Below are 14,354 nucleotides of genomic sequence, written 5' to 3'. Positions count from 1 at the left end.
ACCGTTCACATCTGCCCATGAGTTCTATTGCAGATGGAGCTTCAATGTCTGTCGTCTAGGGTCTTTTGAAGGGGGGGGGGGGGGGATTTGTATGTTCTTCCTGATCTTGCCTGCGGATCTGTCTGGAATCCGGCAGCTTCCTCAGATAGTCCAGAAAGGTTCACTGAAGAGATGAAATGGCCATTTTGATTGGAAGCAGTCCTGTTAGGATCATTTGAGATTGAGTCCATTTATGAAACGTGTCTCATTTATGAAACTCGTGTAAAGTTGCTAGCATGTATGCGGTTAGTGGTTCAGGCAAAGGAGCAAGTTGTCAAACCCTTCAAGCGGTGCGAACAGAGTAGAACCTGAAGTGTTAAGTCTTGTCTTTATGCATTGTGAAGTTTGAGTTTGAGAGTGACACTTCACTTCTATTTATACAATTTAACACTTCCAAAGGTGTTTTAGCGCATGTTAAAATTTGGGCACAGCTTCATCTTTTTAAAGTCACGTCTTGTCTAGAATTTGGTAGGCGTGCCTATCGAGAAGAGACAAACAACAACAACAAAAAAAAGCTCATGAGCCCTATGACCAATAACAATGCAGGAAGTCAGCCATTTTGGCCGTTTTATTTGATTGCGATTTCACGTCTCTCATGAGTACGTTTGTTTTTTGTCATTCTATGCTTGGAAAAAGTAGCAATGTGACAATGTGTGCATTTTGCTAAAAACACATGGAATGAGTACGTCAAAGACTTCCAAAATCCACTTCACAAATTCAAATACAAGGGGAAAAAACTATTGACTATTAAAGCCCAGGTTTCCTATTCCTCAGAATTTCACCTCTAAGAGTAAATATTCTCTCATTTCTGTTATGCTCCATGAAAACAGACAGACGATCTTTGTGTTGAATCAAAATCAAACATTCACAAACTTTACTGCTTTAACTCATTCATATCAGCCGATTTTACTGACGCAACCCCCTTCGCTCCCAGCTCTTTTATTGGATTTTGACTGATTTAGCAAAGCCCACAGAATGTGTTCTATTGCTACAAAAACATGGAACCTACCAAACGAAAGACTAGAGTCTGTTCGTCAGGAAAAAAATTGTATCCGTTTCCGTTTTGCAGCAATTAGCATTAGAATATAGCCAAGTTTCATCATTATTCACAAATCAGTTTCAAACAGTGGGGGAAAGAGCTTGTTTGCGACATGGCCCTGGCTGATCTCGTATACTCTACTGCCACCTGCTGGCCCTTTGTGTAATAACTACCATTGCTTCAAGCGTTCTCTTCCGTTCAGAGGCTGCATCAAAGCCTTCTGTAATGCTATAGTATTAAAAAAAATAGTAATGATAATCATTTAAAAAACTTATAAATACGTCTTTGGGAGCATGGTAATATTTAAAATACAGCATATTTATGTTTTTAGGAGCAAATGAGTTACTTTGGAAAACATCATTAGTTTTGCTTTTTTTCCTGACGCTATGGACCGAACCACTAAATAAATCTAAATGTTATTGAGTTTGAAATGTACTTTTTTTGTAATTTTTATTGACAGATGATTTGATGAATTAAATAATCGTTAGTTGCAGCCCATACTGCAATTTGAAGAGTCAAAAATGTCATTTTCCGGACTCCAAAAAAACGAAATTTCTCTGTAACCCATTATCGGAAAACATTATAGGAAACATTCACGAACCCATCCAGTCATCTCAATCAATGGAAGCAAATGTGACGGCGTTTACGCACATTGAAGTGACGTTTGAGCAAAAATGATCTTTTTCTACATCCGACACCCCCGAAGGTGTCTTTGCACGTGCGAAAGCAAAGTCAGGCATGGCTTCTCCTTCCTCAAAGTCACGTCTCGTTCTTCTCAGCAGGGTTGAGTTAGCCGAGACCAACGGGGAGGGGGCGGTTTGGGTGGGGTGGGGGGGGGGGGGGGGGGGTGGGGTCTTGATGTTTGTTTGTCAAGTGTCATTTCAGCCTTGAATTTGTGTGTGTGTGATGTTTGGGTGTGTTTCCCTCCCACCCAGCGGTCCTTGTCTCTGTTTGTGGTCCACAGGTCCTCCACTGCTTTGTTCCTCCGCCTCCTCCTCCCCTGTCGAGCGGCTCCCGTACCCTCCCCCTTGCATTGCGGCCAATCAGAGCCAGGGGGGGTTGCTAGGTAACAGTACGGCTCAGCCAGCCCGGGACTCTGACTCGGAGGATGATTTTGGCCACGGTTCATTCTTAGTTAAAGCCGGCTCGGGGAACCTGTACGCCGCCGCCGCAGCTGCTGACGGTGAGTGCTTTCTCAACTCTGCTTGCTTTCCGGAGGCCTGGCCTGGCTCGCCATCCCTCGCCCCCGGACGCCTTGCTTTGTAGTTGGCGCAGACGGCTGTGGGCAAGAACATGGCCCCTCTGTTTTTTTGTTTTTTTTTGCCTGTCTGCGAGAAAGTTTTGGAGTCGATAAACAGCCTCAGGAAACGCCGGCAGGGGAGGTCTGCCGAGTTCAGATGTTGCTTTCAAAGAGATGGATGATTTTGATTCAGATGGAGAGATTTGTCGCACTTGGCAGCGCACTGGAGTTTTGGTTAGGACTCGTTTTGAGGTTGTAGTTTGAATCTCGCCTCCTGCCTGAGTGTGCGGAGTTTGTATGATTTCCCCGTTCTCGCGTGGCTTGGAAAAACGTGCATGTCAGTTTCATTGATGGCTGACTAAATTGTCCACAGGTGAGGTTGTCTGTGTGAATGGTTTTCCGGCGACCAGTCCAGGGTGTTTGCAACCCAACACACGCTTAGGACCGCCCCCTAATTTGAATAACATTTCGTCCTGACAGTATTTCATTTTTGAATGATATTTTTTAGATCTGTTTTTATTTTCACTTTTATTCAATTATTTCTTTATTTTTGTATTTATTTTTTACTTTATTTATTTAGAGATAAATATCTTTATTTTTATTTCCATTTATATTTATTTTTGTATTTAATTTTATTTAATTATATTTTTTTATCCATTTTTATTTAAAATTTTATTCGCCATCTATTCATTTTTAGTTTTAATACAAACATGGCCGTGTTGAATCCCTCAACATTGCTCAATGGCCTAGTGGTAGAGTGTCCCGCCCTTTGACTGGGAGGTTGTGGGTTCAATCCCTGGCCAGGTCATACCAGAAGACAATAAAAATGGGACCAATTGCCGCCCTGCTTGACACTCAGCATTTCAAGGGTTGGAATTGGGGGGGTTCGATCACCAAATGATTCCCGAGCGCGGCCCTTGCTGCTGCTCACCGCTCCCTCAGGGAATGGGCCAAATGCAAAGAACAAATTCCGACCCACTTAGGTGGGTGTGACGATCAGTGGTACTTAATAATAATAATTAATAATAATTGTAAATGATGTCAAGTGTGAACCCGGTGAAAGACATGACTTTAATTAACAAATCAAACGCGGCCCCCCTGGAGCCAGAATTAACGCTTTTGAAATGCTCCCGCGCGATGCGTCGTTGAATACGCGTCGACTCCTCACCAAAGACGTCGTTCTGAAAAGTGCTGTCGACGTGCCAAAAAACGCGGCAAGCAAGCCCGAGTCGCCCTACGATGCATTACTGATGCTGATGAGAATGACTAAAAACTAGAGCTGTCAAACAATGACATTTTGTAATCAGATTCATCACATCGTAGAATTTTGATTAAAAGTTTTTTTCTCCCCAAAAATTTCCCCGCCAAATTTGAAGAGCACCTGCTACGTGTTCATTTTTGGACATTTAATGTTATGAGGACGTCATTAACATTTTGGATCCACTTCAGTGCGCACTCTCATCCTCCTCTTAAAAAAAATGACCCTAATAGTTTGACATGAACAAATATTCTGAATGTCATACGCAAACATTTATTAACTCTTTGACTGCCAGACGTTTTCAGAAAAGGGATGCCGTGGGTGCCAGCCGATTTTAAGCATTTTGACTGATCTTTCAAGGTCCACAGAAAATTATGTGTTTGGACTATGGAAACACACATACTACCAAATGAAAGATTGGACTCTCATCTTTCATCAGAAAAAAAAGTTTGTTTCTACCTTATTCCGTTTTTCAGTAATCAACAATAGAAAATGGTTAGTTTCACCTCTGTTTTGAAACAAACGTCTTTTAACGTCTTTGGCACTCCTCCATAGGATTTTACGAAACGTTATTTAACGTTTTTGGTAGTCAAAGAGTTAATTATTACACAGTTAGTGCTTTACTTTAATTGCTCAAACACAACCTGTGCTACATTTTTCCACTGTTAAAGGATCATCTGCGGTCATGTGATTAATCTGCATTAACATATGATTAATGCGATATATATTTTTTATTAATCAATGAGTTAACGCTTTAACTTTGACAGCACTACTTAAAAACTCAACAATATTCTGGTTCCAGGTGCAAATTTTAGGGGCCCTAAACATGACCCCTGCAAACTCACTCATAGCACCCTCTGAAAATTTTCGGAATATCAGACGCTGACTCCACGACTCAGCTTGCTAAAGTCACATGACCAAACGTGATTGGTCATTACCTGAGCCCTGAGCAACTGTGATGTCATTTTAAAACGGTTGGACTTTGCTGCTTACCTCATATTCCACAAATGCAATATTGAAGACAATTTTAGGGTTGACTTCCCATTTAAAAAGCAAGCCTATATTCTTGAAAAAGAATCCTTTGATTTGAAAAAAAAACTTTTAAGTTCCATACTCATATGCAGTGCTTAACTCATTTAATCCCCAAAATGTGTAAAAAAATGTTTTAAATACGTGTCGTTCCTTCCCAAAAACGTGTTTGCACGTTTTTTGTTGTTGTTGTTTTGCAAGAGCATACAGAAGGCTCTGATGCAACTTCCGGCTTAAAGCAATGGTAGTTATTACAAAAAAAACGACCAGCAGGTGGCAGCAGAGTATAAGAGATCAGCCAGGGCCATGTTGCAACAAGCTCTTTTTGACAGTGTTTTCAACAGGAATGTGAATATTGACGAAACTTAGCTATTTTCTAATGCTAATTGCTGCAAAACAGAAACGGATACAAATATACTTTTTTTTCCTGATGAAAGAAGAGTCTCATCTTTTTTTTGGTTCCATGTTTTTATAGTAATAGAACACAATATTCTGTGGGCCTTGCAAAATCAGTCAAAATCCAGTAAAACAGCCGGGAGTGAAGGGGGCTTGCTTCAGTGAAAATGGCTGGGAGCGAATGAGTTAATGAATGTATATTAGGCCACTTGTCCCCAAAAACAAGAAACTTTTCTACAGCTTCTTTCAATTTCAATCTCTTCAATGGCAACTTTCTCTCCTCTGCTGACAACACCAAATAAAACGCTCTCAATAATTGATCGAGTTCCCAACGGGTCGAATTACATCAAACTCCAAAGTGTCTCAGCTGCCCGCCTGCTCGGGAAGGAACACAAAAAAAAAAAAAAAAAAAAATGAAGCCCCCCTGGAGTGAGTTATTAATCCCGCTGCAAATCTCCTCCTTAATTCCTCAAGAGGTGACACGGTGGCCATCTCGCCGTGACGAGGCGATCCTGGAGGGGGGGCTGGGGGGCGGGGGGGGCAACGGCGGTCATGATACTCTTTTCCACGACAGATTGCCCACCTAACAATGAGGCCGCTTTGCATAGGTAAAGCAGTTAGCTTAGCCTCAGGGCTGTCGGGAGGATGACAGCAGCGGCGGAGCGGGGACGACTTCTTCACTCCCGCCTTTTAGTTCCACATTCCTTTTCCGATACCAACAGCTAGCGTGTCATGCTAAATGCACTTTTCTCTCCGGGAGAATACAAACAATGGCTGACGGGAGGAAGGAGTTAATTACAATCACAAAGGAGATCAGAGGAGCCCCCGCATTGTTTTGTTTTTTTTTCTTTTTCCGCCATACCACTCATTAAGCCGGCTAAAAGTTGCTGCATTGCAGCACATCACACGCGAGAGCGCAGCCGTCACTTTGAAACGATGCAGCCAAGCTATTGAATCAATTGTTGTTATCGTGTTTTTCGCTCATTGCTTAATGAAATGATTGAACAAGAAGCCTGTGTTCAACATTTGTCTTGTGAGTACTTAGTGTACCTTTTTTTTTTATACTTCCCGATAGCTTGTCCCCCCCCCCCCCCCCCAAAAAAATAAATAAAAGTCAGCCCCTGAAGCCAGGTTCATTTGGCCACATGAAATTTGATCGGCATCATCTTTCATGAGTGCCACAAAAAAGTCGGAACAATCCGTGCTGTAAAACTAATTTCTGGAATCTGTTTGGAAAAAGTACACAATGAGTTATTTTTGTTTACACAACCATTATTTCATATCACATGATATCTCTCTGACATTCTCCGTCAAAACGGAGCATTTTTATCACCCGAGCATGCATGGGAACTTTCTTGAGTAATAAGCGTTGTTTATTGGTTGTTATTTCAAAATGGATCCCCCGAAGCCTCTTTAACCTTTCAGTTTTCTCCGAAGCGGCACTTTTTTTGGACCAATGCTGGCCGTTTCAAAGACAAACTTTTGTCTTTTGAATTTGTGTCCAACTTCTTCAAATTTGGAATTGCGTGCGGGAGAAGACCTCGTCGGTTCTGTCTGTCCAAAATGAGCATGATCGAGGCTTAGGCAGCATGAAAATCGGCTGTTGTTGTCGTTATTTTTCCACTCTCTGGACTTAAACAAAAAAAGATAAATCAGTCCTATGGTATCTGGTTGTCATGTTTGTAATGAGTAGAACCAAACAAAAGCCTTCAACATTTTCCGAAAATTGTTAAAAAAACAAACAACTTTTTAATTCATATATTTAAAAGGAACCCCGACTGTCATGACATGTTAGCTCTATATTATTTATTTGGTTGTTACTAACATAACCATGTGATTAATTTTTCAAAAATCATTTCCAGTTTAATACGTTTTGTAGAAACTTGATTTGGACGTACGCCGCCATTCAATGAATTGCGACGTAAATAACAATGGCGGCGTACGTCTAAATAACGTTTTCACAAAACGTATTGAACTGGAAATTATTTTTGAAAAATGAATCTCATAGTTATGTTAGTCACAACCAAATAGATCATATAGAGCTAACTTGTCATGACAGTCAGGTTTCCTTTTAATAAACAAGAAGATTCCAGATGACCAAAAATATACACAAACACTTGATATGTACGAAATTATTGGGTACGCCCCATTTTCCAAGTATTGAATGTTTATCAGCGTTTTTTTTTTTTTTTTCGAGTTGTTATTTCCCCCCAATGCATTTAAATGGGTGTCATTTCAACAGGCCAATCTGTGAAAAGTGGGGGTCAGAGGTTCCAAATCCAGGTTGAAAAAGTAAAAACCCTGCCACAGTTTGGCTTTAGCCCCTTGTGCTAGCTCGCTAGCTAGCTCCCCGGGTATTTGGTTCTAGGGAGCTAGCTAGCTAGCATAAGGGGCTAAAGCCAAACTGTGGCAGGGTTTTTACTTTCTGGATCTGGATTTGCCAACCCTGGTGGGAGTTGACTGTGCAGTAAATAGTTGTTTAAATAAATATATTAGGCCATCACCATCCTTTTTTTTTCTTAACAATCCAAAATCTTGATTGTGTCAAGCCTAGAAGCTCATGTGTCCAGTCAAGGTTTTGTTCGAAAGGGAAGCTAAAAAGCGCCTTCTGTGTTTCTCCAATTTTTTTTTACGGTGCACCAACAGGCGATTAAAAAGCCAGACAAGAGTGGGGGGGGGGGGGGGGGGGAAATAATTTTTCATGATAGGTTTTTAATTGTCAGTAAACAAGCTGACAGTCTGCGTGCTGCACTGCAGAGCAGGTGGCTTTTTATCACATTGCATCACACTTGCCCGAGGTCATCTCCGAGCCCACGTGCGGGATTTAAGTGTTCCGCAGGATTTCGAGGTAGCTAGCGAAATAAGCCTGAAAGGATGCAGTGTGGGTTTACTCACAGCCCCCCCTCCCCTCCCCTCCCCGCCACCTTCTTCCTTGGGAGGAACCCGCACGGCTGCAAGGCCTGCTCGCTGGAGCCTGCAGCCCCTTTTCTCCGAGGCGCTTCCTTCCCGGGGAGGCTGCCAGCGGGAGCCCGCGGCCACCGCATCTGAGACACGCCGGCCTCCCTCTATTAGCATCTCTTAATGCTCACCAGCAGGGGGGCCGGGCCGGGCCGGGCCTCTGAGGGCTCTCAATGCAGCTGCTGGAGGGGGGAAAAAAAATCCAAATAAAAAAAGGGACTGGCCCGCCCCTCCAGCAGCTCACACGTGACCGGGCCGGAATGCTGAGCCGTGCATGCTCAAGGCCTGGGGAGATTTCTCTGTGTGTGTTGTGGGGGGGGGGCAAGAGAAGTTAACTAAGCTCTCAAACTGCTTCGTCATCCCCCTATGTATTTTGTTTCATGAATAAAGTCTATCTTTTGGCCATTTTACAATCGGGAGCTAGAAATGTGAAATTAAATGAATAGAAAGTTGCCATGACTTTCATGCAGTTGTCAGTAGGGGTGCGAATTGCCTCGTACCTGGCGATTCGATTCGTATCACGATTCATAGGTCACGATTCGATTCGATACCCATACGAATCTAAAAATAGATTATTGCAAAAAAAAATTTTTTTACTCAAATTTAGAAAATACTAATCAGTAAACTTGTACATGTACGCTGTAAGATTTGTATGAAAATGTATTTATTGATCTGAAAATTCAGGCTTTTAACTCAGCCACTGCATTTAACAAGCAGGTTTGCAGCCTGTTTCAAGTTTGAACAGCACTGAAATCAAATATTAAGGCTTAATGTTCCATTAATATAACATTCTTCCATGCTTAATGTGTGAATCCTAACCCTAAGTAAGACGTTTTGTATTCCCATAAAAATTGATGTTTAAAAATCGATTCGGCCGCATATCGAATCGATTCGAGAATTGCGCGCTGTAATATCGCGATATATTGCCCAATCGATTTTTTCTAACACCCATAGTTGTAAGGAAAAATACAATATTGAGATATATATAGTTCTTTCTTTAAAATGATCTGTCACAGTTTTTTTTAAAGTTTTTTTTGTGGTATCTGTACTTGGTATCTGTGACTACCCAAGAGTTGAGTACTCGTACTGGTAATCGGTCTGGGAAAAAAAATGGCATCAAACATCCCTAATAACTCTTTGACTGCCAGACGTTTTCAGAAAAGGGATGCCGTGGGTGCCAGCTGATTTAAGCATTTTGACTGATCTTTCAAGGTCCACAGAAAATGTTGTGTTTGGACTATGGGAACACACATACTACCAAAGATTGGACTCTCATCTTTCATCAGAAAAAAAGAGTTTGTTTCTACCTTATTCCGTTTTTCAGTAATCAACAATAGAAAATGGTTAGTTTCACCTCTGTTTTGAAACAAACGTCTTTTAACGTCTTTGGCACTCCTCCCTAGGATTTTACTAAACGTTATTTAACGTTTTTTGGCAGTCAAAGAGTTAAAAAAAAAATACTGTTGTTGTTGTAATGTTCTTCATTCATCAAAATGGCTGACCTCAGGAAATAATGGCGCATGCTGTGATGCAAAAATGTCGATTCTGTGTGGCTACACGTCCCAAAAAAACATTGAAAAATAGACTTTCTTATTGTTGTGGACGCGACATCAATATCAAGATGATGCCATTTAGTCTGCGTCTGGGCTTCAAAGGCCGCGTTTCTCTTGACGTCTTCTTGTTGTCAGCGGAGTGCGGCCGGCAAACAATTTGTCCTCTTGCATTCTTGGCAAGCGGAGCTAATGCTCTTTGCATAGCGACATATCTTTTTTATTATTCTTTTTTTCCTGACACAAATTGAGATGCATCACGTCCATGGCATGATGATCGGCGACCATCTGTGCCCCCCCCCCCCCCCCCATAACGAAATATAGGAGCCCTCCCTGATGGATTTGCGGCAGACGGACGTACAGAAAGCCGCGCGCATAACCACTCGTCTTGTTTGGACGGTGACAGGAAATCCATGCCTTCTCGGGAGAGCGGCGGCGGGCATCTGCTGGCGGCCGCGCTAATGGCGCAGGATAGCAAAGAGAGAAGCTCAAGATAGATAACATTACAGTGAAGCCCAGTTGATGGTGGGAGGGCGGATGGATTGTTTTCCCCCCTCCCACGTCCCCTGAACACGTTAAATTGATCAAAACATGCTTACAATCATGTAAAAAAAAAAAAGTATCCCTTAGCCACTGTTCTTACGCTCGCTGTCAAAAAATAGGAGAAACTGTCACTAATACAAAGTGAAACAAAAAAGTCAGGTCTTTCAAAAATATAAGAAAATAGTTTTAAATTCATGCGAACAGTAAATTTCAAGAAAACAGGAAAAAAAGGCCTTTAAATGTCTATTTTCTTGTTAATTTATGGGGGAAAAGTGATTAAAATAAATAATCAATTCATGGTTTTATAAGTCACGCTCGGAATGGAATACATGTATATCGATTATTAGATTTTTTGAAACCCAGCCTTATTAACTCATTCACTGCCATTGACGGCTATAGACGTCAAAAAAACAAAAAAAAAATTATTGTACATTTAGAACAGATATAAAATGTGTGATTAATCTTGAGTTAACCAGTAAAGTCATGCGATTAATTACAATTAAAAAATGTAATCACCTGACGCCCCTAATTTTTAATAACCTTTTTTTTTTTAATCGCATCAGGCGATTACATTTTTTTGAATTAATCACATGACTTCAATAATTAAATCACGATTAATCACACATTTTATATCTGTTCTAAATGTACAATATTTTTTTTTTTAGGTTTTCATACTCTTAATAAAAGTGGAAAAAGTGTCAAACTAATAGAAATTGTTCAAATGAATTTTTGTCTCATGTAAAATCAGTCCATGGCTAAAATTAAAAAACAGTTGAAAAATATCACTGACATCACCGATTAATCGACTTTGACTCAACTTTCATCACATTATAGTCAACTACAAAAAAAAAATAATCTTTAGTCATTCAATTCCTTACGTGCAACATTTCCTTTTTATTGTTCTGAATCATCATAATACATTTGTTCTTGTTTTGCAGCTGATTTGGTCTCGCCGGCACGCGTGCTCGGCAACGTGTTGTTATTTGTCACATCTAAAGCGCTACAATTAGTAATGCAGGCCGGCACAGCGGTAGAGCCACCGTGTGTTTGTTCGCTCCCCGACGAGTCCGGGAGAGACGGCTGCTATTCCCGCACGGAGCTTCCCCGCGGTCTCGTCTAATGGTGTGGCAAAAGAGTGGGCTCGGGGGCGAGCCGGCACAAAAGTGTTGCTTGACTGCCTTCATGACAAATTCTATTTGTATTTTTTTTTTCTTTTTCTTTTTTATATATATATATATAGTATAGACAAATACTACTGGCCTGGAAATAGTGCAGTGGTGATTAGCCATAGGCGCCGCAGAGCTAAGCGAGATGTAATGATTTATTTAGGAGGCCCATAGCTTTTGATTAATGTTGTCCAATCCAATGGCTCACACTCGGGGTTGGTGGGGTGTGGGGGGGGGGGGGGGGCGGATATCACGATGTTTGGTTTCGGAGCCTGTGACCAGCACACGTTTTCTCACATCATAGCCTGATATCTGTGCAGTGTGCATTAGATCTGCCAAAATTAATCGATTAATCGACGAGTATCAAATTAATCAACAACTATTTTAACTCATTCAAACCCAAAAACGTATAAATCATTTTTTAAATACTTTGTCCTTCACTCCCAAAAACGGATTTATACATTTTTTATGTTTTTCTTTTTTTTTTAAATGCTAGAGCATACAGAAGGCAAAAAAACGACCAGCAGGTGGCAGCAGAGTATAAGAGATCAACCAGGGCCATGTTGAAAAAAGCTATTTTTCCCCAGTGTTTTCAACAGGTTTGTGAATAATGATGAAACTTAGATATATTCTAATGCTAATTGCTGCATGGAAACAGATAGAAATATACTTTTTTTTCCTGAAGAAAGAAGAGACTCTAATCTTTATTTTGGTAGGTTCCATGTTTTTATAGCCATAGAACAGAATATTCTGTGAGCCTTGCAAAATCAGTCAAAATCTAGTAAAACGGCCAGGAGCGAAGGGCGGTTGCTTCAGTAAAAATGGCTGGGAGTCAATGAGTTAATAATTGAGTTTGGAGACATTCTTTCATTTAAAAATTGTCCAAATCCTCTGATTTCAGCATATCAACAAGTAATTGTTTTACTCCAGAAAACAATGACCGAAAAGGTAACATAGTACAACATAAAGCCCCCCACCCCTATTTTTTTAATCACTATACGAATATGAAGTATGAAATAAACACCAATCACTAGTTAATAAAGAGTAATCAGGGAAAAATTCGAATTAATCCGATTAATCGATAGATTACTCAATCGATTAATCGATTCTGAAAATATTTGACTGTGACGTGCATCATTTCAAGAAATGAGGCAAATCAGCTGTTGCATTGCACTTTTGTACGTTAGCATTTTTACTACGGCGACCACCGCTTTGCAGCCCCCTTTGTACCATTACTGCCACTAACAGCAGCAAACCTTACGACGACCACTGCCGACACCTGAAATGTTGTTTTTGTTGAAAATGTAAAAAAAAAAAAAAAAAAAAAAGAATTTAGATAGCAGTTCCTGTTTGCTCAAATTAAATCGGAGGAATGACGCAATTTGGTGTCATAACAACATGGCGGTGTTCTGTGGGAGCGAATGACTTAATGCACGCTATCCGTGCCTGCGCCGAGAAGCTGCAATTCACGTATGTGCTTGTTGTGCGTCCCACATGTTGTGTCGTCAGGCGGCGTGTGGGGGAGGAAGACGTTTGCGCTAATGAAGCGCATTAGCTTAATTACGGGCCCAGAGAAGCGTCGGCAGGGCCGGACTGACGCGTGCGTCTGCTGGAAAGAAAAATGGAAAAAAGTGCCTTTCTTCACACTCAATGCCGGAGAAGAGCTTCTGTTTGCTAAAAGCATGTGAAAGTTTTGCCCTTTGTGGTCCGGTCGCCGTCCTCGCTTTCTCTCAGATAACTAATGAATCGGCTTTTCTTTTCAGCCAGTCAATAGGCAAGCATTCTTTTCTTTTTCTTTTTTTGCCGTCTTTTTGAACGATTGCGGCGAAGTGACGTCGGCGAGGCTTGGCTTTGTTTTCAGACTTTTTGCTTTCAAAGAAATGGCTCGAATGAAGGCAGAAATGAGTGTACAGTCAGGAGAAATGAAATATTATTACATGTCAAATGTGAAAAATAATTTAGGAAATAATTTAATACAATTATATTCATTGGAATTTTTTTTTTCTTTCTCGGTTTAACCTTCACTTTGACCTGTTACCATGTCAAAGGGGTTAAATGACTTTTTTTTTTCTTTTTAATGAAACTAGCAATGAAGGTGAAAGAGTAATGTCTGTCTTTTTTAGCTACACTGGACATAAAAAGTAATTTCAAACCTTTCCACCATTCATGTGGCCTTGTAACCTGTGCAACTGAATTGAAAAATGCTGGAGGGAATTTTGAACAGTTCAGTAGGGCTGCTCGATTATGGAAAAAAATAATAAACACGATTATTTATTTCTTGGTACAAAACAAGATAATGTTTAAGCATTTAAAAATATTAAGACCAATTTAAAAAACTAGAAACACTACATTTTTTTAAGTTCCTTTTGGACCAAACAGAATCTATAATAATATTTTTTTAATTTTTTTATTTATGTTGAAAAAAACTTGTGCAATAGGACGATCATTTATTTTTGGGTACAAAACAAGAAAATGTTTAAACGTTAAAAAAACAAATAAAAAATATTAATAAAACAATTATTTGAAACACTATAATAATTATGCAAGTTATTTTTGGATTAAACAAAATGCATTAAATTAGTGATTTAAATTTTTAAAAAGGTGCAAATGTATAAATTAAAACAACTCAAAAATGAGTATTAAGTTAATCTTTTTTTTACGATTATGCTTGTTTTATAATTGTGGAGTGTAATTATTGAAATTGTATTTGAATTTCGATTAATTGCGCAGCCCGAGCAGTCAGTGTTAGCGCAAACACTTCAGGCCTCTGCTAGAAAGCAAAATAACATCAGGAAAAAGCCGACTAGAACAGCTGAGCTTTATTCACAGTTCATCTTTAGCCCTTTAAATGGTGGCAGGCGTGGGCTGACATTTGCGTCATCATGTTTGCTCATTAAATAAGATATGATATTCATCCATGCATGTGTGTCTTATGTAGCATATTAGCATAATCGTATTAGCGTCGTTTTAGGCAGGTCATCCCCCAAAACTCACGCCGGTCCCATTTTTTTCTTTTTTCTTTTTCCACGGCATCTCCGCCTCGGCTAATTACAAGGGAAGCGCCCCGTTCGGCCATCTGTCGACGCGACACTAACGTGATATACAGTAGCCCCCCCCCCTGCAAAACACTCTCCTT

The 14,354-nt window shown here is 40.3% G+C and overlaps 1 protein-coding gene across 9 annotated transcripts in view; it reads left to right on the top strand.

The window, feature by feature from the left end:
* The window catches only part of tenm4 (teneurin transmembrane protein 4), a 310,021-nt gene that overhangs the window by 161,877 nt on the left and 133,790 nt on the right, over positions 1-14,354 (top strand). For all 9 annotated transcript variants that reach the window (XM_077565526.1, XM_077565535.1, XM_077565531.1 and 6 more), the window contains one exon: positions 2,043-2,261. In XM_077565526.1, coding sequence (XP_077421652.1) covers positions 2,043-2,261 — 219 coding nt within the window. The remainder of the gene's footprint in view (positions 1-2,042; positions 2,262-14,354) is intronic.

The sequence above is a fragment of the Vanacampus margaritifer genome, chromosome 5, assembly GCF_051991255.1.
Source record: "Vanacampus margaritifer isolate UIUO_Vmar chromosome 5, RoL_Vmar_1.0, whole genome shotgun sequence".
NCBI lineage: Eukaryota > Metazoa > Chordata > Actinopteri > Syngnathiformes > Syngnathidae > Vanacampus > Vanacampus margaritifer.
Note: the sequence above shows the minus strand (reverse complement) of the source record. Positions and strands in the feature narration are given on the sequence as shown.